This window comes from Leguminivora glycinivorella, chromosome 21 (assembly GCF_023078275.1).
Source record: "Leguminivora glycinivorella isolate SPB_JAAS2020 chromosome 21, LegGlyc_1.1, whole genome shotgun sequence".
NCBI lineage: Eukaryota > Metazoa > Arthropoda > Insecta > Lepidoptera > Tortricidae > Leguminivora > Leguminivora glycinivorella.
In genome coordinates this window covers 12145702-12169751 of record NC_062991.1, presented here as the reverse complement: position 1 = coordinate 12169751, position 24050 = coordinate 12145702, and the positions used below count along the sequence as shown (strand labels likewise).

The 24050-nt window shown below is 37.4% G+C and overlaps 1 protein-coding gene across 9 annotated transcripts in view; it reads right to left on the bottom strand.

Moving 5' to 3' along the window:
* Positions 1 to 24050, bottom strand: part of LOC125237602 — an 83336-nt gene that overhangs the window by 38301 nt on the left and 20985 nt on the right. For 2 of the 9 annotated variants that reach the window (XM_048144741.1, XM_048144743.1), the window contains exons 3-6: positions 19095 to 19187; positions 13050 to 13103; positions 11806 to 11865; positions 11178 to 11288 (exon numbers count right to left, since the gene is read on the bottom strand). The exons of 2 other annotated variants lie outside the window; for them this stretch is intronic. In XM_048144741.1, the coding sequence (XP_048000698.1) occupies positions 11178 to 11288; positions 11806 to 11865; positions 13050 to 13103; positions 19095 to 19187 (318 nt within the window). Of the gene's footprint in view, positions 1 to 1120; positions 1328 to 1571; positions 1728 to 11177; positions 11289 to 11805; positions 11866 to 13049; positions 13104 to 13669; positions 13897 to 14570; positions 14698 to 19094; positions 19188 to 24050 lie in introns of those variants that run through there. 5 more of the 9 variants (XM_048144753.1, XM_048144755.1, XM_048144744.1 and 2 more) reach the window with 4 other exon arrangements.

Here is a 24050-nt window from a genome sequence, read left to right as displayed (position 1 = left end):
TGTCAAGTAGAAACAGTGATATGGATATGCTGTCCGGCCCGTGATAATTTTTCTTATGTCATAGTAGACAGACGATCAGAAGGATCGCCTGGTGGTAAGCAACTACCGTGGCTCATAAACAATGAGGTTACAAGTATATGTTCGATAAATAAACGCAATTCCCTTGTAGGTAACATACCTATTTATAAAATAAACGATATTGAATAAGCAAGTGTTGGTTATGATATAGGAATGATTATGTGTATAAAACTAATGTAATAGTATAGAAATATTGGTATTATTTATGTGGTCAAACTTTCTTTGTCACTAAAAAATATTACCATGTGTGAATTTTGCACTAAATTATTTATCAACAATAAAGTGAACTTTTATATATACTCTGTCAAATAAGTCTGTCACTAAATAAGAACAAAGAAAACTATAGGTATCCTTTCCTCTAGCACCCTAAAGAAAAGGATGCATATAGTTTTCTTTGTTCTTATTTACTGACAGACTTGGTTGACAGAGTATAAATCGCATATTTTAGTGTAAGTGAGGCCTACTAAATTTATTAAGAAAAATAAATTCAGCAGTAGGTAATGACAATGATGATTTGATGTGTTTTTTAAAACACTAACCCGTAATAGAAATAAATGGATAATTTAAAGGTAGGTACTTATTACTATGATAAAAAACTGTCCTTTTTCTAACTATATAAAGCCAGGAATCCCACGGCATATCCACACTAGCATAATGTTTGAGGTCATTCACCCCGTGTGGCATCCAAATCCCCGATCACTGCTCATAACACATAACTACTGAAGATAAAAAAAATCATTCTCATTTTTTAGCAGTCAAGAAATGTTACGATCAATGTTTTGACCAACTCAGTCTGCAGATTTGAAAACTTTGTTGATAAAAGTCACCCTCAAATAAAATCATTTAGTTTTCACTTTTTTTTGTGTTTTAGACTTTCAAGGCCCTAACTATTAAACCCAATAAAATAACTTTGTTCATTAGAAGTTTGATTTCTTTAATTTTTAATTTGTTAAAATTTACTTCAAAATGTATACATAGCACAGTACTTAAAAACTTAATCTGTTAAATTTAGAAAATTTCATGCCAACAATTATTTACCCACCTTCAAAATTGACAGATGGTACAGCTTTATAAATTAAGCGATGACATGCTATTTTTTGTTCTGGTGTAAAGTGTTGGTCACAAATCTTTTTATTTTTAAATATCTTCCACGGGTCAGCCTCCTTTAGTTGATTTCCAACAATTGACAGCCATATTGCAAATAATTCAGGTTTTTTCTCAGGATGAGGAAAACTGTGCATGGGTGCACCTGCAACATGCAATAAGATTTGATTAACATATGAAATTAGCACACCACTTCTTTCAGAGCATATTTAACATGTCGTGGTATTTTAACGTGGTGACCGTGGCTTAAAAACAGTCTTGTAAAATCGTTAGTGGTGCAAACATATAACGCATAGGCCAAATGTATGTGCCACAGGGCTATTATCAATATAATGTTATCAAATACATACCACGCAAATGAAGATTGTATCAAAAATTACTTTACTTACCCAAATCCGCACAGCCGAAAATGCAATACCGTTTTTTTCTGCCAGGTTCACTCATTTTAACAAGATAATAGCAATAAACTACTTAAAATTACGTCCAAAACCTGCAAACTAAATTGACAATTTGACATATGTTTGGCAAATAAAAATGTTGCCAGGAATAGCGAAATAAAAATCATATGAGTATGTGGTGTAATGTCGATAAAATTATCAGTTCAGTTTTTAAAATTAAATGGCTTCAGTCCATTGGGACTATTTCGCCAGTGTCAAGGTGATATGAGCTAATATTAGTAATTTTTGTACGGTAAGTACGACATTGTACGGTGACTTAGCACTTGTAAATTGATAGCAAGATTTTACAAGAGCACGTGGACTACCGGCCGTTTACGACAAAAAAGAGGCTAAACGCGTTTCGAGAACAATTCTTCATCAGCTTCTCACTACACCATTAGTTTACTGCATAATACGCTATCAATATTACACTTTAAACAACATTAATGAGTAAAAGAAAAATAAATTATTCACGACACGAAACCGCTATGATGGCGTCCCAACCGGAAGTCCAAATAAAATTATCGATAAGTAAGTTATAGCCTGTCAACCAAATTTTGGCAGTAGCAATGTACATCAAACTAAAGTATGGTATCCCTATGAAAGGAACAAAAACCAGCAATGTACGTCGAACAGCCACAGATATATTTTTAGGGTTCAGTAGTCAACTAGGAACCCTTATAGTTTCGCCATGTCTGTCTGTCCGTCCGTCCGTCCGTCCGTCCGTCCGTCCGTCCGCGGATAATCTCAGTAACCGTTAGCACTAGAAAGCTGAAATTTGGTACCAATATGTATATCAATCACGCCAACAAAGTGCAAAAATAAAAAATGGAAAAAAATGTTTTATTAGGGTACCCCCCCTACATGTAAAGTGGGGGCTGATATTTTTTTTCATTCCAACTCCAACGTGTGATATATTGTTGGATAGGTATTTAAAAATGAATAAGAGTTTACTAAGATCGTTTTTTGATAATATTAATATTTTTGGAAATAATCGCTCCTAAAGGAAAAAAAAGTGCGTCCCCCCCCCTCTAACTTTTGAACCATATGTTTAAAAAATATGAAAAAAATCACAAAAGTAGAACATTATAAAGACTTTCTAGGAAAATTATTTTGAACTTGATAGGTTCAGTAGTTTTTGAGAAAAATACGGAAAACTACGGAACCCTACACTGAGCGTGGCCCGACACGCTCTTGGCCGGTTTTTATTTTCAAGGGGCTCGCTCCTTCCTTACAAATTAGATAATGTATTAAAAAAAACCGGCCAAGAGCGTGTCGGGCCACGCTCAGTGTAGGGTTCCGTAGTTTTTCGTATTTTTCTCAAAAACTACTGAACCTATCAAGTTCAAAACAATTTTCCTAGAAAGTCTTTACAAAGTTCTACTTTGGTGAATTTTTTTCGTATTTTTTAAACATATGGTTCAAAAGTTAGAGGGGGGGGGACGCACTTTTTTTTCCTTTAAGAGCGATTATTTCCGAAACTATTAATATTATCAAAAAATGATTTTAGTAAGCCCTTATTCATTTTTAAATACCTATCCAACAATATATCACACGTTGGGGTTGGAATGAAAAAAAATATCAGCCCCCACTTTGCATGTAGGGGGGGTACCCTAATAAAACATTTTTTCCCATTTTTTATTTTTCCACTTTGTTGGCGTGATTGATATACATATTGGTACCAAATTTTAGCTTTCTAGTGCTTACGGTTACTGAGATTATCCGCGGACGGACGGACGGACGGACGGACGGACGGACGGACAGACAGACATGGCGAAACTATAAGGGTTCCTAGTTGACTACGGAACCCTAAAAAACCGGCCAAGAGCGTGTCGGGCCACGCTCAGTGTAGGGTTCCGTAGTTTTCCGTATTTTTCTCAAAAACTACTGAACCTATCAAGTTCAAAACAATTTTCCTAGAAAGTCTTTATAAAGTTATACTTTTGTGATTTTTTTCATATTTTTTAAACATACGGTTCAAAAGTTAGAGGGGGGGGGACGCACTTTTTTTTCCTTTAGGAGCGATTATTTCCGAAAATACTAATATTATCAAAAAACCATCTTAGTAAACCCTTATTCATTTTTAAATACCTATCCAACAATATATCACACGTTGGGGTTGGAATGAAAAAAAATATCAGCCCCCACTTTACATGTAGGGGGGGTACCCTAATAAAACATTTTTTTCCATTTTTTATTTTTGCACTTTGTCGGCGTGATTGAAATACATATTGGTACCAAATTTCAGCTTTCTAGTGCTAACGGTTACTGAGATTATCCGCGGACGGACGGACGGACGGACGGACGGACAGACAGACATGGCGAAACTATAAGGGTTCCTAGTTGACTACGGAACCCTAAAAAGGGACGGATATGTGCTAGTTATTTCTCTTTTTGGTAGGGTGGAGATTTCCACAGATAAGATACAAATGACACGCGAATTTCCACCGATTTTCAAAACTAGTGTTGCTAGCCCGCGATTTTTCAAATTTGCCGCATTTTTCTAGTGACAAGATTTGGTTGACGGTCTATATATAAGTTAATTATAAAAAAATTAAACAATGAGGAAGCACGTGGGAAGCACACTGACATTTTATCCCGTCAGGCGGCGCCAATGCAAGTGCCTAGACATGTCACTGTCATTCATAGAGAAAATTCATGAGAGAAAAAACATATCATCTTCTCGCTCTCACGTAGGTATGAAATTCTTTATCTGTGCAATGGACTAATAAGGTGGCGACATCTGTCATAACTAGGGCTTGTGATATACGTGTTACACGCGGAACCGTAGCTACGTAGCCTTAGTACCGGCGGTGCTAAGATCCCGTACTACACGGTCACGTCAAAGATACGTATCCGTTTCTGGATTCGGCTACGTTCCCGCGAATCTCGGCTTCGGCTCCGCTCCGCTCGGTTGTTGAAAGAGAGCTTGTAAGTGTCGAACGGACCCTTCGCATTATGTGTTATACTCGTGGTCTTTGCATTGATTTGATTCCAGATGTTTTTTTAAGTAATTACATATAGGTATTATTCTGTTCTCTGATAACCAGACATTATGAGTTTGTACAAAAAAAACCAGAGGTGGTATTGGTGGGATTTTTGAATCTCACCGGTGCCTTGTTTTGTATGCAGCCGATGACTATTTAGTACGAAATAAGCCACCCGATGAGAATCAAAAATCGCACCTCAGGTAGGTAATAGGTACCTACTTGGGGATGTCGATGAATATGAAAGTCCATCCAAATAAATATATTAATATCTCTAATTAATATTTACTCCCTAGTAAGAAATGCTACAGGTAGACCAATGCAACAATTTAAAAGTATTTTAAGTGAAATAATAATATACACTGTTCATAAATATTATTACTGGCTGTAGGCCTAGCACATGATGGCCGCGGGAGTATGTCGCCGCGAGATAGACTACCCGTCCTTATGTCATTAATACAGTTAGAAGAAGACGTGGCATCTATCTCGCGGCGACATACTCCCGCGGCCATCATGTGCTAGGCCTACTGGACAACCGTCTTTCGTCGGTGAAAATACTAAGAAATAGTTGCACGTGCAGATAAAGATAACAAACAATAGTTTGCGGGCCATTGATAATAATTACCTTCAAGGCTTTGGGATTTACCTGTTATTAAGTACCATGTGTTCCTATTGTTTGTGAAGTTAAGTGAAAGCAAAAATAACAAACTATTTGACTACTTCGGATACTACCAACTATAAGACGCTGACTGTACATGTTAGATTATTTAAAAAAAAGTTGATTAATTATAGTCTGTGTCATGTGAATGAAAATTAGAATTTTACCTATTTTTTTATATGTTGATTATACGCGAATTCTTTTGATACACATCTTTTACAATTTGTACTGGTCTATTATTTTTGCCTCCAAAATAATATTTGCACGTAGAACCGATGGCCGTTGGGGCGGAAAGGTTCTCGAGTGGCGACCGCGTACCGGAAGGCGAAGCGTGGGTAGGCCCCCAACAAGGTGGACTGATGACCTGGTGAAGGTCGCAGGAGTCCGCTGGATGCGGGTGGCGCAGGACAGGTCATTGTGGCAATCTTTGGGGGAGGCCTATGTCCAGCAGTGGACGTCTTTCGGCTGATATGATGATGATGATGATGATAATATTTGCATCTTATTATTTTTGATCACTCTTAAAACTTTATTTAAAATGCAAAAATATGGAAACTGAAATTAAAAACTCGCCCCTTGCATAACATTCGGGGGTCTTAGTGACACGCATAAAATCTACACTTAACTAAACGTCACGGTCACGACTGGATCCGATCTACGTATAAATAAGATACGTATCTCCGTGTACACGTAGCTACGTATCTTAATTACACGTAGCCGAATCACACGGAGCAAACGGAGCGGATCTCCGGAGATTCGGCTACGGGTACACGAAACACGGTCACGACCAGGAGCTCTAGTCATAACCTTTGAGTGTGCCCCCTCATTCGTATATGTAATAACCGCAAGAAAAGAGGTTTTAAACATTAAATAAATGTCATATACAAAGGAGGCCTTGGTCACTTTTTACCAAGGCCTCCAAGTGTTCCGAGCTGGAATCGAACCAGCGTACTCGGTTTACCGGACGGATGCCTGAACCACTCGGCCATCGGTACATGAAGGCAATTAAGGGTCGAAATTTGACTTTTCCGAAGGCTCGTGGCGCCCAAAAAGAGGTTTTGTAAAATATGCTAAACCTGTAAAACCTTCACTACTATAAAATTGCTTAATTTATGAAACACAATCGAATTCGTAAAATTCAAACATTTCATATAATATAGCGGTGCCACAGTATAATATTTAAAGAGTACTATCGTACAGTATTGCCACTCCCGCTCCCCGCTGAAAGTGCCGCCTACCCCCTCTCGGTTACCGCCTGTCAAAAACGCAAACAGTCGACCTGTTATATCTCACTCATACAAGCATTGTTCGCGTTCACGTACACGAGCTTAGAATGTGTATAAGGAACGCACCTCTTTCATATATTTGATCGCCAATGTCCGAGGACTTCGAGGTGTGGCGGTGCAGTACAATCGTGTGTACTTCGAAACTTTTCCGTAAATGTAATGTAGCAATGTAGCTAACAAACGGCCGCACCGCGCCGCGACCTTGAACTTTTTTACATAAGTGACAACGAGAAAAAAATCTCTTCCTCGTTCCCACTTGCAGGACAGTATGTACATGACCTTGATGCGGTGCAGTAATGTGTTAGCAGCTTTAAAGTGTTAACATACCTACACCCACACCGCACCAATGCCACCCACATAATATCTTGTCATTGGGAGCGAGAAAGAGTTATACTTTACCGCTCTCAGTTACGTAAAAAAATCCACGGTCATACGGTGCGGTTGCGATCGTTAATTAGCTAGTTAAGTTCATATGTGTAAGTAAACGAGAAAAAAATTACTCTTCCTCCCTTTAGCAAGCAATGCGCAAGGTTTAGGAAGGCACGCGTTTTATGAAGACAATTGCCCGGTGAGTCCTATATGTTTCTAATTTGCTGCCTGTTTTAGTGCCCAGATTTGGTTGACTGTCTACAGGTGGGCATGGTGCATGCACTGTGCACACATATATTATAAGGTACACCAAAGGCTTTAGTACACCAATAATACACCTGGGGCGCTTGCGTCAACGTACGTCCACATTGAAGGATGGCTTCTGGTTGATTTCATGGACTTTTCCACGGGCATGGAATTGGCATGTTTGATTAACACCAAATTTGCCTCCGTGTAAAACAAATAACTATTATTATATTACCTTCATTACTCTGTTGTACCAAATAGAATCGTCCCACGATAAGTCTGCATAGATTTTAATAGCCCCGCCTCTGCAAGGGTTAAGTAAACGTCATAATTTCATCAAAGTTTGACGTTAATAACATCTGCACTGGCAAGGCTGTGAAAATCGTTGCAAACTTATCGTGGTGAGTCTCTATTCACTTTTTAACCGCCTTCCAAATCTCAAAGGAAGGGGTTTTCAATTCGTCTGTTTTTTTTTTAATTGTTCCTCGATATCTCCGTCGTTACTGGACCGATTTTGAAAATTTTTTTTTTATTGAATGTATATGCATACAGATTGGTCCCATTTTTCTCAGAACCCAGTTCAGATGATGGGATCCTGGAGAAATCGAGGGAACTCCTCAAATCTGAAAGGCATACATTTTTTTTTTTTTTTTTTTTTATGGGATAGGAGGCAAACGAGCAGACAGGTCGCCTGATGGTAAGCGATCACCGCCGCCCATGGACACCCGAAACACCAGAGGTGTTGGAGGTGCGTTGCCGGCCTTGAAGATGGGTGTACGCTCTTTTCTTGAAGATTTGAAGGTCGTATCGGTGATTTTTGTGTTTTTAAAGGAACAGCATGCATTTACGTCCACAACAGTGACATTTGGTGCAGTGGAACTGCTGATGATGGTCAGAACGGAACTCCTCAAATCTGAACGGCACACTTATAGTGACTTTGGTATTTTTATAAGAACAGCATGCACTTACGTCCAGAACAGTGACATTTGGTGCAGTGGAACTGCTGATGAAGAGTGAGCCGCCTCTGGTTAGAGTTCCGTTCTGATAATCATTCTCATCTGTAAGTACTTCAGAATCATCCAGATTTCAAAATTGGTTCCGAAATGACGGAGATATCGAATAACAAACATTAAAAAATATACAGACGAATTGATAACATAATCCAACATTTGAAAGTATTTATCACCAGAACCCCAAAGGAAGGCGGTTTTTTTTTCTTAAAAATTATTCTTATTAGATATGGCAGGCAATAATTGTGATCCATGTTTATAGAACAGGACATAAATACACCTGAAAACAAAATAGTGAAACTGATTAATAATGGTAAGATTAAGAGTGACAATAGATTGGAGCGAGTGGAGAAGGTTGGAGGAGGCCTTTGTCAAAGGGCAAGCAGGCAAAGAATATAAAAGATAGGAAATAATAAAGATATAATGTGCCATTGTTCTTTGTTTCTGTATATAGGTTATTTTATGAAGATATTACTGTTGGGATAGTCCAGCTCTCCTAGGGACACACACTAGTCTCATAACAGGCACAACTTGCATGAGTATTTTAAAACAATGCATTCCCATTTTTAGGGTTCCGTAGTCAACTAGGAATCCTTATAGTTTCGCCATGTCTGTCTGTCCGTCCGTCCGTCCGTCCGTCCGTCCGTCCGTCCGTCCGTCCGCGGATAATCTCAGTAACCGTTAGCACTAGACAGCTGAAATTTGGTACCAATATGTATATCAATCACGCCAACAAAATGCAAAAATAAAAAATGGAAAAAAATGTTTTATTGGGGTACCCCCCCTACATGTAAAGTGGGGGCTGATTTTTTTTTTAATTCCAACCCCAACGTGTGATATATTGTTGGATAGGTATTTAAAAATGAATAAGGGTTTACTAAGATCGTTTTTTGATAATATTAATATTTTCGGAAATAATCGCTCCTAAAGGAAAAAAAAGTGCGTCCCCCCCCCTCTAACTTTTGAACCATATGTTTAAAAAATATGAAAAAAATCACAAAAGTAGAACTTTATAAAGACTTTCTAGGAAAATTGTTTTGAACTTGATAGGTTCAGTAGTTTTTGAGAAAAATACGGAAAACTACGGAACCCTACACTGAGCGTGGCCCGACACGCTCTTGGCCGGTTTTTTAACACTCAAGAAAGATTACCATGAGTATACTTTTTGACCATACCAACTTTTTGACCAGCTCAGACTGCAGATTTTAAACTTTATTGTGTATTTAAGGCCCTAACTGTTAAACTGAATAAACGGAAACTATGTTCATTAGAAGTTTGAATTCCAATTTGGTACATTTTTTTCAAAAAGTATACAAAAACAGTACTCAAAATGTATTCTGCTAGATTTAGAAAATTTCATGGCAATTAAACTATTTACCTACGTTTCAATTTTACACATGGCACAGCTTTATAAATTAAGCGAGACTGCTAATTTTTGTTCTGGTCTAAAATGATAATCACAAATCCTTTTATAGCCTGACAAGTTTTTATTTGACCCTCGCCGCGTTGCGGATTTTTAGCTGAACTAATTTCTTTTACTGGCAAGGATTACTATTTGACATCATACACTAAATGATACCATACACTAAAGAAAAAGCGATCAAGCCCACTGGTGGCGAAGCCGGGAATCGAACTCGGGTCTCCAGCTAACGCGGCTGACGTGATAAACCGCTACACCACCTCGACCGCCGAGGTACCCGTCGAAATTTCTCTAGTGTATGTTATCTGTTGCCTGTGTGGTGACGGGCTAAGAATTTCACCACCCCCTTTCTTCCCGTGGGTGTCGTAGAAGGCGACTATGGGATATGGTTTAAATTGTGGCGTAGGCGAGAGGCTGGCAACCTGTCACTGCAATGTTACAGTTTCGTTTTCTTTCAACCCCTTATATGCCAAGAGTGGCACTGAAGCTTTAGTAGTTTCATGTGTTCTGCCTACCCCTTTATGGGATACAGGCGTGATTGTATGTATATGTATGTATGTATGTATGTATGTTATCTCTGAAGGCTAGGCGCCTTTGACCAACTCTAAGGGCGAGCAATTTGTGCTTGCACCTCCTATATGAATCCTTTTGCAGGATTACGATATAGCGAGAGAGATGGTGCTGCTTTCTATCGATGTAGGGAACAAATCAAATTATTTTATTAAATATTTTTTGATGCTTTTTCTTTAGTGTATGGTATGTATGTATGTATGTATGTATGTATGTATGTATAAACTCTTTATTGTAAAAAACACAAATATGACACAGGATAGACAGTACAAAGGCGAAGGCCTTTAAGGGATTTCTTCCAGCTAACCTTTGAGTAGGTGAAATGTGATGAAGAATGGTAGACAAATATAGCACTTAGTACAACAGTATGGTATCTATTTCAGTTTATAATTTATACAATAATTACATCTATACACATTATCTACATTTTATACATTTATTCGATAACTATATTTTATTTTTATATAGCCTGCGAAACTTTCTTATGTTGGAGAGGATGCAAAAAAACTTTTGTACGTACGCTTTCTTTTCCGTAAACTTAAGGGTACGATCCACATCTGTATCCCACCCTTTACGTCTTTGGGATGGTAAACTAATACACTTCCCTAGAGTGCAGGAGAAATATAGCTCTCATAAAGTTATTCTTTAATACGCGGCCAAATTACTAACCCTTCCATGCTATCTCTCATTTCATTAAAAGTTCGCCCTATCAGTGGCATAGAACTCCGCCCCCGTCCACAAACTCTATTCGCTATCCCGACAGCACGAACTTACGCTTTATCACACTCTCCGCTACACATTGCATTAACTCTTCTAAATGAAATATTGGGACGGTTGGTGGCCAAGCGGTAAAATCCTGCGACTTTTTAGGAAGTTAAATTATCTTTTTTAAAATATCGGTGAACAAAAACATTGTCAGGAAACCGGACTTATCCCAATAGCGCATAAGTATCTACCCTCCGAGTTATTTTAAGGTCATGACAGACAGTCGGTTAAACCTATAGATACTTACCAGCGGTGTTTCGATACAGTTGTTTTCTTTTTTGTATTTCTAGAACTATTGAAGACCTACTAGGCCCAGGCAGTTCGTCTGTAAGCCGGTGGCATTTCGCGGCTACTGGAGCTAAAATCAAACAACACTTACATTAAAATAACGCTTTACTTAGCCTCAACCCGCGACTACCCCATTAGGATATCATGATCACGTCATTAAAGTTATGAGCGGTTTATCATACCTACGTAAAAACCGCCATTGTGATTCTTACAATGTGAAAAAACTTGAAACTTCACACACATACACATACACACACACGACGGAATATTATTATATGAGTAGGTAACCGCTTCCGTCGAATAGGCTAGTTTCCTGCACTTAAAATAAAATATGTTATGCAGTGTAGTGAAATAAAGCACCACATAATTAGAAGAAAAATATGGACAGTAGTTATGTTTAAACATAATTTCTATTTAATAAGGCAAAGAGAAAGATATAAAGTAAATTAATTAACCGTGACATCACTCCTCAGTATTTCATAGTAATTCCATATTAGCAAATCGCTTTGACAGTTCTTAAAAAGAAACTGATTTGACTATTAGGAAACTATTCCCAGAGTCGGTGAAAAAGTATGAACATTAGGTACCATTTAAAGTTCCAGTGTGCGTAGGTTCCTCTTGATCAAGTTGGTGGACAGCATCTGAAACTGGACATAATTTGCAACTTGTTAATAGTTATTACAGTTTCTTATATCTGACAAGTGTGATCCAATGAAAATTACGGAGCAAATGTTGTAACTAGATAATCATTATGATAAAAAGTTTTTTTGCAAAAATTTCATTTTTGGCACAAGCTTTTATCGACGACTGTACCTTTCTTTCCACAGTCATCTACGGCTCTCAGAGTCGTTTCTAAAAAACCCTTACTCGGTGGGGATACGACGTTTCATAACAGAGTTCCTATGCCCACCTTTCTGCTCCATCATATCAGCTCCATGATACCATAATATTGCATTGTCACGTGATTTACACGTGTGCAAAATTTCAGCTCAGGAAACCGGGAAGTGGGTCAAATTTAGCTTCTAACGTTTTAAGGCACACAGCTTGTAAAAAAATGTCCTCTACCTTCCCATCCTTTAAGCACAGCACGCGAGAAAGCTTCGCACGCGGGTGCTACATATTTAATTCCTGTCGGATCGTACCAATGAGTATTTCGGAAATTACGAGTATGTACGAAATATCATTCGATATATATCTTATACTTTTAAACGAGCAATTCTTGTATATTTATTTATTTATTTATTTATTTATATATACCGACGATCTCGGAAACCGCTCTAACGATTTCGCTGAAATTTGTTATGTGGGGGTTTTCGGGGGTGAAAAATCGATCTAGCGTAGCCTTAGATCCCGGAAAACGCGAATTTTCGAGTTTTCATGAGTTTTTCTTTCGCGTTTGTAAACGTAAAATATGGTAGTTAATTTCGCCGCGCGTGCATCGATTCCGCTTAGCTCAGTCGTACGAGGTCGGTCTAATGTACGCAGATAGATCGTAGGTGTCAGGGTTTCGAATCCCGGCCAGCAATTAAGTTTTTGTTTTTGTCTTTTTTTTTGTTTTTGTATTTATAAGAACCAATTTTTTTTTATCTAAAGACGTGATATATTAAAATAGAACCGAGCGAAGCTCGGTCGCCCAGATATTGTACTTATTAATAAGTACCAGTCGCGTTTCGGTGAAGGAAAACATAGTGAGGAAACCGGACTACTTAATCCCAATAAGGTTTAATTAGCCCCTGGGTTAGAAGGTTAGGTGGCAGTCACTTTCATAAAAGTAGTGCTCACACCAAATCTTTGGAGTAGATCACCAAATATGAAAAAGTATGAACATTACCATTTAAAGTTCCAGTGTGCGTAGGTTCCTCTTGATCAAGTCGATGTACAGCATCTGAAACAACATAATTTGCAACGTGTAAGTAATATTTAGAACGTTGTATACGTAATTACGTATGGAAAACTGATTAGAAGGTATAATTATAGGACACACAAGCTTTTGCCAGCGGCTTCGCTCGCGTTAGAAAGAGACAAACAGTAGCCTATGTCACTCTCCATCCCTTCAACTATCTCCTCTTAAAAAATCACGTCAATTCGTCGCTCCCTTTTGCCGTGAAAGACGGAAAACAAACAAACACACACACTTTCCCATTTATAATAGGTAGTATAGATTCTTACACAAATTGAGTCCTTAATTGACTAAGTCCTGCAGTAAGCTCAAGAAGGCTTGTGTTATGGGTAGGTACTCACAACAATATTATAAATGATATATTATACAAATACATATAAAACATCCATGACTCGCGAACAAAAAATATCTGTGTTCATCACACAAATAAATGCCCTTTCCGGGATTAGAACCCAGGACCATCGGCTTAGCAGGCAGGTTTACTACCAACTACCGCCAACCAGTCTGGCATAACTTACAGAAGGATAAGTAAGACTAGAAGGTATAGTTACCTTGTTGGCTTGCAATATGTTGAGGGAATGGTATTAACTGGGTTTCTGTTAGCGGAGGTGCTGAAAGATGTAACTTCGGATAGGCTCTCTTCTTTAGTCTTTTTCCTGTGTTGCCAAAGTCTCTCTGTGCAAAATGGTCACCACAAATATGACGAACTTCATGTAGTTTCTCTATCGGTATATGAACAAGATCTTCTTTTCCTACTTGTCTAACCCAAGTTTTACACCTGTAAGCAAGTTTAGTTTCGATCATTTATTTTATAGGTGTAGGTTTTTACGCCAGGACAGTTTCTTTGTATCTTTCATACTTTCGGATTTCCCCATACTGTCCCACTTGAAAAAAAAACACTCTTTATGTAAAAATATGTTGAGGGGAATACTGAAATAAATAATCAACTAAAGATAACATATAAATTGAATAACTTCTTTGAAAAATATCCTAGTGATCCAGGGTTTTTAGGGTTCTGTAGTTGTTGTTGTAGTTCTGTACTAGGAAACATTATAGTTTCTCCATCCCTCTCTTTCGGCCTGCAGACCTAGCTCAGTGACTAGTACTAGAAAGCTATAATTTGGTAATAATATACATATCAACCATGCCAGCAATAATACATATAACATATAATTATAAAAAGTGGGATCAACCACCACTACAATAATTTTTAACAAAGGAGAACATCGTGAAGAAACCTTTTTTAGGATTCCGTAGTCAACTAGTACTACGGAATATATAATAGGTACCTAGTAAAAGTACAGGAGGCTCACTCTTTGATGTTCACAAAATGCTGCCATTCAAATTCTTACCTACATTAACAAACTCACAGCACGCGAGCACATTATGTACATCCGTAAACATTTAAAACCAAGGGCCTACGTCCAGAAGTTTAGAATGATTTTGGCTTACCGCTGTTCATCTTTAGGAAAGCAAGCAAAGAATCCTCCCCGAAGACGTTCTCTCACTCCACAAATCTCACAATAGCGGCTTTTGCCAACCATTTTCACTGTTTTACAGCAACGAGTTAAAAACGAGAGTGATTCATACCTACATAAGATTACTTATAAAATAAAAAAATATGATTATAAAATAAAAAGACAAAAGCAAAGTATGGAAAAAAAGACTTAGAAAATGTTTAATCAAAAATTAAAAATATGTAGGAATCTTAAAAAACTTAAGATATTTTAATTTAAAAAGCTAAAATAAACATGTTTTTGAATATTAAATTTTTCCTGCGATTAATATTTACTGAGCTATTAAGGTTCAAAGTTCAGTCATTTTAAAGGGCACTAGCACTTAATAAAATTGGAGTCGAAAAATGTATGTCAATATAACACTACATTTTTATCAATTTATTGTATACATCATGCACTTTAAAATAAGCACATTCTGTTATATAACTTTTTTCTCACCAAGGAATATTTTCCAAAATGATAAGGTTCAAAGTTTCGCCACTAACACTTGGAAAATGATTGTTAGTCGGAAAATGTATGTAATTACACCTCAAATAAACATGTATTGTGAAAACAATTCTCAATAAGATCTAGACCTTTTGATTTAAAAAAGGCATTTCTACAAAACATGCTTATTTTTTAATTATTGATTCTAGAGGAAAGTTTTTCCTACAAAACATGCTTATATTCTTCCCTCAATAAGACGGAGCCCCACTTCGTTGCGGTTTGCCCTTCGGACGTCTGAAGATACCTAACGAACCTAACCTACCTTCTTTTACGACAAAAACGCGTTTGGGCATTAGGCTTATTTTTATACGTTGCATTATGTGTATTGGGCAATTTGCATATGGTCACTTCGCTTGGCTTCGCAGCTTCGGCTTGGCCTCAGCCGCTCGCCTCGCTCCCTCGTTTATTTCTAAGTCCCTGAATCTTGCCATCTTTGTGGTCAATTATTTCGGCAATTATTGATTCTAGAGGAAAGTGTTTCCTACAAAACATACTTATTTCAGCGTATTCTCTACGATACCATCATTAAAAATAGGTGTCAAGTCCTGTGCCCTTTAAAATGTTTACACCCTAATATCTAAGTAAGTATTAATCGGAGAGAAAAAGTTTATATTACAAAACATGCTTATATTAGCTTTTTGAATAAAAATATCCTACGTTTTTTACAATTTCTATATATTTTTCACTTTTGGTCAAAAATCTTTTCTCCAATGACATTTATGATTTTTTTTTTAATTTTATGGCCTGGTTGACATTTATGACATCAAAATAACCAGTGTTGCCAGTAATGTATTATGATGTCTCTATGTTGACACGTTGAGAACCCGAGCGCCATACAATCATTTTTTTATATAAGAGTTTCCATACTGGCAGTCATATGACAAGTGTATTACATAGATATAAAAAACATCGATGTGTGCATGTAAGTGATTAGGCCTTAACGTTGCACTGGGGGATAGCTGGAGCAGCAGTACAAAGCATGATGGCGGCCGGAACCACGAACTGCCGAGTGATGTCCGAAGAATTGGATATACGTATCTCCAAACGAATTCTTCATCAACTGCACCCTTTGCGTAGGCTATTTACTGCATTATATCCTATCAAACTTATACATTAAACAGCAGAATGCAAAAATAAAAAATACATATTTGGAGAACGATCCGCCATGTTCCACGCAAAGAGAATATAATCACTACGTTTTAAGAGACGGAACTCCATACATTTCTGAAAAAAAGTAGAATGTATGAGCATATCATCCTAATGCTACCAACATAAGGGTTTGCGTCGAGTGTTACCATTATGTAACGTCATTGACGCATGACAGGTGTCAAAGATAGTGATGTAAAAATTCGATAATAGTGATGTCCATATTTCAAATGCTTTTAATCGATATCGACGAAATTATTGCAAGGGCGCGTGGCCTAGTAAGCTCAGGATTTCAGGTTTTAGGAGTACGATAACTAAGTGAGAGCTAAGAAATTGTCTAAAACGGGTACGTACATGTACAATTTCAATTCAATTTATTTATTTCAATATAACATTGTGTGTGAACTTTACCTATAGATAACTTAACCTATACACATATTTACATCAAATATTATACATGTCATTATATAGTACTAAGTCCTAATCAACATTTCATATTAATAATGATTGTACTATGAGCTCTCACTTATTTATCTACAATTAAGAAATAATAGAACAATTGTGAAATTGAATGGTCTAAATACGAGTAGATTTATTTTTTATTGGTCGACAAGCATGTTTTTTCCTCATACTTCTTTCTAGTTATGGAGGGTAAAAAATAACTTCTGTAACACCAACAAAGCATGCAGCCCCGCTACACTTCTTAATTCTAAATTATTAATATAAATAAATTCACGCGCGGGTTACGCAGCTTTTCTTCTTTAAAAGAATGATAATATGAGCAATAGCATGATTGTATCTTCGTCTATGACAAGATCTGCAGTACCAATCAATAATATATCACATTTGTAAATCACATTTGCAATAAATGAATTATTAATTGATTTTTTGTGTAAGGATGTACAAAGGAAAGTGACGCTCGTTTTTAGATATTTGAATAGTACCTACTGTTGCAGAAATTCATGATGAATATTAAATATAGTGTATACAATAATACTTTAAAAATGTAATTAAAAAAGTTTTTTACTACCTATATGAAAAATCATTACGTAATGCTAATTATTTGAATAGCAATTAGCACAAAGGACTTCTTAACGGAAAACAAATGAAAAAAAAAAGTGATATATTGCTGTCCCGCACAGTACCTATAGTAAGATACACACAGAGAGGGATGAACATTTTTTTAATAGCCTATAATAATGTGTCCCACTGGTGGCCAAAGGCCTCCCCTGTTTTTCGACACTCGTCACGGCATTGTGCATGTTCCCACCAATCGCCACAAAATGAGTCCAGGTCTTTCCGCCATCTCATTTTTGGCCTACCTCGGCCTCGGGTAATTGGTGGTGCCCATTCGGTCGCTATTTTGGCCCATCTGTCTGGATGCATCCGACAGATGTGTCCTGCCCAATCCCACTTGAGGGATGAACATAACAATTCAAATTCATAAATAAAAATTGAACTAAATTACATTGAACCCTGTGTGGGTAATAAAACACATTAATCTAACTTCACTTGCTCAAAAGGAAGTAAACTTGTTGAAAAATAGCACTCTTATGGGTGGCGGTGGCGCATACATAATTATATTATTATGTTTTGTTCAGTACTTTCTTAAAATTATAGGCATTATATCTAACCTTGTTTATTAAAACCTGCAAAAAGTAAAGTTTTATCCGTCAAACCTTTACAATAGAACTTGACAGATAATTGGTATTTCCCCACTTTATCTTGAAGTAAGTTAACAACAAAAATACCAATATACAAAACAAACAGGCGTGTAGATACATATTTTTAACTGGTATCTTTGTTATGATTTCTGTACTCTTAAAAATACGCAATTGATAGGATATTTCCAGTGTTTCCACTTACGATTCTTTGTCTAGTTTCTACTATATACTTATACTAATACAAATTGCACCAATACAGTTGACTAATTATTTAGTGTTAATTAAAACAAGAAGATTGAACATTATACACTTATTTTTTTCCTATTCATGAGCTCCAAGCAGTTCTGACTGCCTAGCTTGACTTGATATTCGAATATTTTTAACTAAGGGGGTATGTTATTGGTAAAATTGCTACACTGGTTTCTAAAGAAATTACGTTAAATGAGTAGTTATTTTATCTCGTATACATACTCGTATATATGTGTATTTATATAGGATCTCAAAAAGGCTACTAACGGCCTCAAAAAGCCCCGTGTCAGATATTTCTGCGGCCGCGGACATGAATAGGTACATATGTTTAGACTTGTTTTATATGGCATTAACGGGACGGAGGTTTAGCGAATACCATATCACTCGCTCGTAGAACTTCTACCATTACTCCTATGTTCTTCAAGATTCCTTATATGCCCTGCCAGCACCAAATTATGGTCTGTGGTCAGTTTCCAAAGCATTACTCACGGTATAAACTTCCATTATACTGTGAGTAATGCTTTGGAAACTGATTTTTATTATTATATCCATGTCTTTATATCTATTTGTCTGTATGTTTTTTTAAACGTAAAAGTCAACTTAATGTCCACTATTACCACTAAGGGAACTACTACTGCATGAGGCAAACTACTCAGACCAAAAGTCATTACCCCAAACCCAAGTCCTTCACTTGTGGCAAAACGACTGAAACGACAAGGCAAGCACCAAAACAGAAACACAAAAGAAACAGACAAAAAATGAAAAAACCGCGGCCCCGCGCACCACCAAAAAACGAATGTATGACATGTACTATTTTAGAAGTAACATGAGACTATTTAAAATTTATACGGAACCCTCGATGTGCGAGTCCGACTCGCACTTTGCCAGTTTTTTTTATAATTAACTCAACTTACTCATTGTAATTTGGGTTGTTGCCCCTGGGTTCTGCAGTTTGGATGATGAGGCAATTGCAGGAGTTTTAGTACTGTCATCCATGGTTGTGGGAGCTGAAACAGAAATATAACAAATTAAAGCAAATGTCAAAGGAATCTACATTATTGGTCAATCTTACCTATTAAATTTCACACCATGTATAATATACAAATACATATATACATAGAAAACATCCATGACTCAAGAACAAATATCTGTGCTCATCACAAAAATAAATGCTTTTACCGGGATTCAAACCCGAGACTGTGGCTTAGCAGGCATGGATCACTATGCGCTAGGCCAAACCGGTCGTCAAAGGATCTTGACAGACAAGCTTTGGCTCTTCAATCTTTTTAAGTTTTTCTTGCGATACCCTTCTCAGGGTCCATATACAGGGTGCCCGGTAATGAATGGATTATATTTTATCGAATGATCTGTACACCCCACATTGTTTATGGTCTCTATGAGACACTAACTCTATATATATCTGTGGTGAGCAGTAGCGGCTTGCCCTAAAGTGCGCTTGTGCGGTGCACTCCCAAAAATAATCACAATTAAACTATAGTAATACATCAATTATGGTACCTCAAATTAATGTATTATACTATATAAAAACTATCGCAAAAAAGTCCAATCAAACAATTACTTATATTTCTTAAAAGTTCATTATACAGTCTATATTAATCCGCCAATTCCCTTCCTATACAATTTCATACGCACCGCGCTCAACGGAGCGCTTTGAATTGCGCTCCTATGGAGAAATATTCAGTACATTCTCCAATACGAAATTCAGTAAGAGCGAAAGAGAAGTTTAGTCATAGCTCCGCGCGTGAGACAGAAGATTATGTATGAAATATTAGGTAAATCTGGAGCGCCGCTCCTAGGGACGTTTGACCACAGAGCTATATCAAGATAGAAAGAAAAAGTATCATATTTAGTACCGCGAACGGCAGTCTGCTCGACGATTGGATGTCAAAATTAGTTTTCCATTGCGGTTTTAATTTGACGAGCTCGATTTGGCGTGCGTTCAAAACAAACGACCTATAAACATGAAATAAATACTAGAATAATGTGTATGTAATGATTGAAATGAAAATAAATTGATTTGTTCGTAGAGTACGAGCGATGTAAAAATAAGCCATGAATTCAAACTGTCGAGTCAATTCACATTTGTGGTATCAAGTATTTATCTATTTATTCAACAGATTAAAAAGTATGCAACACAAATTAAATTACAAATACATTCATGCAAAAATCTTAAACTAACTTATATTATAAATATTCTAAACTACATTAATAATTAACTAGGATAATCCAATCATAATAAGAACACCAATAAAATGCGAAATGTTACACGATCGGTCTCCCTGTCAACCGCCAAGCTTTTTCCTTCTATCTCGATATAGGTCTGTGGGTTTGTCCTTGATTACCGTCTCGGTTGCATCGCGCAGGCGCGAAATGCGTCGCGGTTATCCGCGAGCCGCGTATTTCGCGCGCTATTTTGTTAATTGTTAGTAAACAATAGATAAACAAAATATTGTCTTCGGTTACCGCGATAGTTACTCATGAAATAAAACTATTGCAGTTTGTTTCTTTGTCAATTTTGTGTAGATTAATTGGTTAATTATTTTTTAACAGAGTAATGGTAAATTTTTTGAATATTGTATAACTAGCTTTATTAATAGTGTGTGAACCTGCCTTAGAAATCTATATTATTTGTGGTCATGGTTCGTTAATATTTCTTGTAGGTGGGTAGCTTTTGCACATTTTAAATTTTTTCCTCAGTCACCCGTTGACCACGAACGCTGTAAAGAGTTCGAAACGTCGGGATGTATTTTAAATTCATTATACGCGATTTAATCCGTTTCCATAGTTTTATTTCAATAGATAAACAAGTTTTATTTTAAGGCACGCGCGGGAATACAATTTTGCCTTATTTTGAAACCGTTTAAATTGTTTTTATTGCAAGTGTGTGAGAATGGATGGATACAATGTGACATTTATAAAAGAGTGTGAAAAAACTTTTGCAACGCGATTAGAATTAAAAGCTAAAGGACCACCGCGGCCCGACCTTAAACTTACGCAAATATGTTTTCAAAAACCAAAATTTTACACGTGTTTTTAAAACGGAACAGTATGAAAAAACACCGTGGTTATGTGGATGTCAAAAAAGTGACAAACTGTTTTGCTTTCCATGTTTTTTATTTGGAGCGGGCGCGGACGGCGGAGGTGGTGAGTCTGCATGGACCGATAGTGACCGTCAGTGACTTATCACATCTTTCAATGAAAATTTAAAAAAAAACATTCACAATCCCGCATTCATTTACTGAATGAACTGCAGTTTTCGTCTATTCATTTTTATGTTTTACTGTTATTAACCCTGAAGCTGGGCAGCTATATAAACTAAATAAAGAATATTTTTCTCTGAAATTTAAACTTATAGTTCAGGCATTTGTTGGAAAATTGAAAAAAAGAAAAAAAATGCATCTCTGAGCTAATTTAATATGATTTAAATTTAATCACATTGAATAAGTACAAACAGGAACACTAGACTTTATGCTGTTGTAATAGGAATTATAAATACACAGTTAATAGTGTTGATTATGTTATGTAGGATACATACATGTAGGACCTTGGGCCTTACGATGATTATTTGGGTGAACACCCACAAATTACAGCCGCGAGCCGCCTCTGGTGGTGAGCTGTCACTGCTCTCTTGATTCTCCTCCGCTGAGCCAACAATATGGCTCCTATATATTTTTATATTAAATCGTAGTTAATCCGTAATGCGAATATTATAATCTGACACACAATGTAATGTTTTCAATATATAAACAATATTAAAAACTGCATTGGCTGGATTTTGGGTGTTTCAATTAATCTCATGTAAGTACCAACATTCTTTATATTTCACATGTCGGCAGCGACGCAAATTCACTGCGCCCTTCGTCTGCTATTAGGTTACTAGTGCCCAGAGATGAACGCTGCACGATTGGAAATTTGTAACCTAATTTGTTAACACCAAGACGGTTTAAGATTTTGAGGTTATACATGTGACACAAGATTTCTCTCCCCTCGAGTAATCTGATATATTTCCCAAATCCAGCCAATTCGCATTTATCAAGATGACTACACCAATGAAGAATACGGACCATAATATCCCTGTCGAAAAACTTGATGGCATCAACTCCTACGTCAACTGGAAATTTGCTATGCAAATGTTGCTGACCCTGGAGGGTCTATGGAAGTGCGTCGAGGGCACCAATGCCGATACGACCCTAGACAGCCGTGCTTTGGCTCGCATTTGCCTCTCCATCAAACCCAATTTATACCAATATGTCAGAGATGCAAAGACTGCTAAGGAGGCTTGGAAGAAGCTGGCGGATACGTTCGAGCCAAAGGGCCTTTACAGGAAGGTACTTCTACTCAGACAGCTTCACAGGATTGAATACAAGCAGTATTCCAACATGTCAGAATACATAGAGGCTGTCATGCGGCTAGTACAACAGCTTGATGACATCGGGAAGACCATTGATGATGCTGAGGTTGCTGAGATACTGCTGTCTGGCCTACCTCAAGAGTTCGACAATCTTGTCTCAGGCTTGGAGACTGCCTGTTTAACCAGTAATTTGAAAAGTGAGGTTGTCCGTACGCGTCTGCTTCAGGAGGAGCACAGGCGCAACGGCGAGGAGAACTCCACGGCTTATTATGTTAAAAAGAAGAAGGGTGCCTTATTCTGCAAATACTGCAAAAGGAATGGACACACGGACAAAAGGTGCTTCAAGAAGAAAAAGGATGAGCAGAAGAATCCACACGAATCTATGTATGCTTGTGCGAATGCAGCTTTCAGTGAGGATTCCAAAGAGTTCATTCTGGATTCAGGCTCGACGTCCCATATGTGCTCAGACAAGGACCTTTTTAGTGAAACCCAAGGTAAAAGTTCTGTTGTTTTTATTGCTAATGGTCAAAAACTAGTTAGTAGTAATACTGGTAGGGTTCCCATAACTTCTAGTATAAGCCTAAATAATGTTCTCCATGTGCCAGACCTCACTAGTAATTTGCTGTCAGTAGGACGTGTTGCAGACAGGGGATATACTGTCATTTTTAATAAGGATAACTGTCAAATATATAAAGAATGCAAAATCACAGGCAACCATGTTTTAACTGCTAGGAAAGAAAAAGGGTTGTATAAAGTTAAGGTGCAAGGGCGGCGTGTCCTTGAGGAGGAGTCTCTCAAGCCCATGCATAGGCAAGGGACAGAGAAGGCTCATGCTGCGTCAAGTGTGTCTATGGGCACATGGCATTCACGCCTTGGACATTTATCAGAAGAAGGTATGCGGACACTGGGTGATGGGAAACATTGCATGAATTTTCGATTTCTGGCTCAAGACATGCATGGTAGTTGCGAGTCGTGCTTGGCTGGGAAGATGCCTCGAGCTCCTTTCCCGGTCAGCACCAGCCGTGCTTCCCAACCGAACCAGCTCATACATTCAGATGTCATTGGCCCGATGCAAGTACGCTCATGGGGCAACGCACGCTACTTGCTAACCTTCACGGATGACCATACCCGGAAGACATGGGGATACTTGATGAAGAACAAATCTGAGGTGAGTTCCCATTTCATTAATTTCAAAAACCTAGTAGAGAAACAAAAGGACTTGCCAATTAAAGTGCTTCGCACTGATAATGGTACAGAGTATGTTAATCATAGACTCAGTAGTTATCTTCAGAAGCATGGCATTATTCACCATACTACTGTACCCTACTCGGCACAGCAAAATGCCAGAGCTGAGCGTGCAGGAAAAACTATATTTGATAAAGCAAGAGCAATGTTACAGGAATCTGGCCTTTGTAATCGCTACTGGGGAGTAAGCGTAATGTGCGCGATTTATTTGAAAAATAGGTCTCCTACCAGGGCTCTGTCGGGTGACATTCCT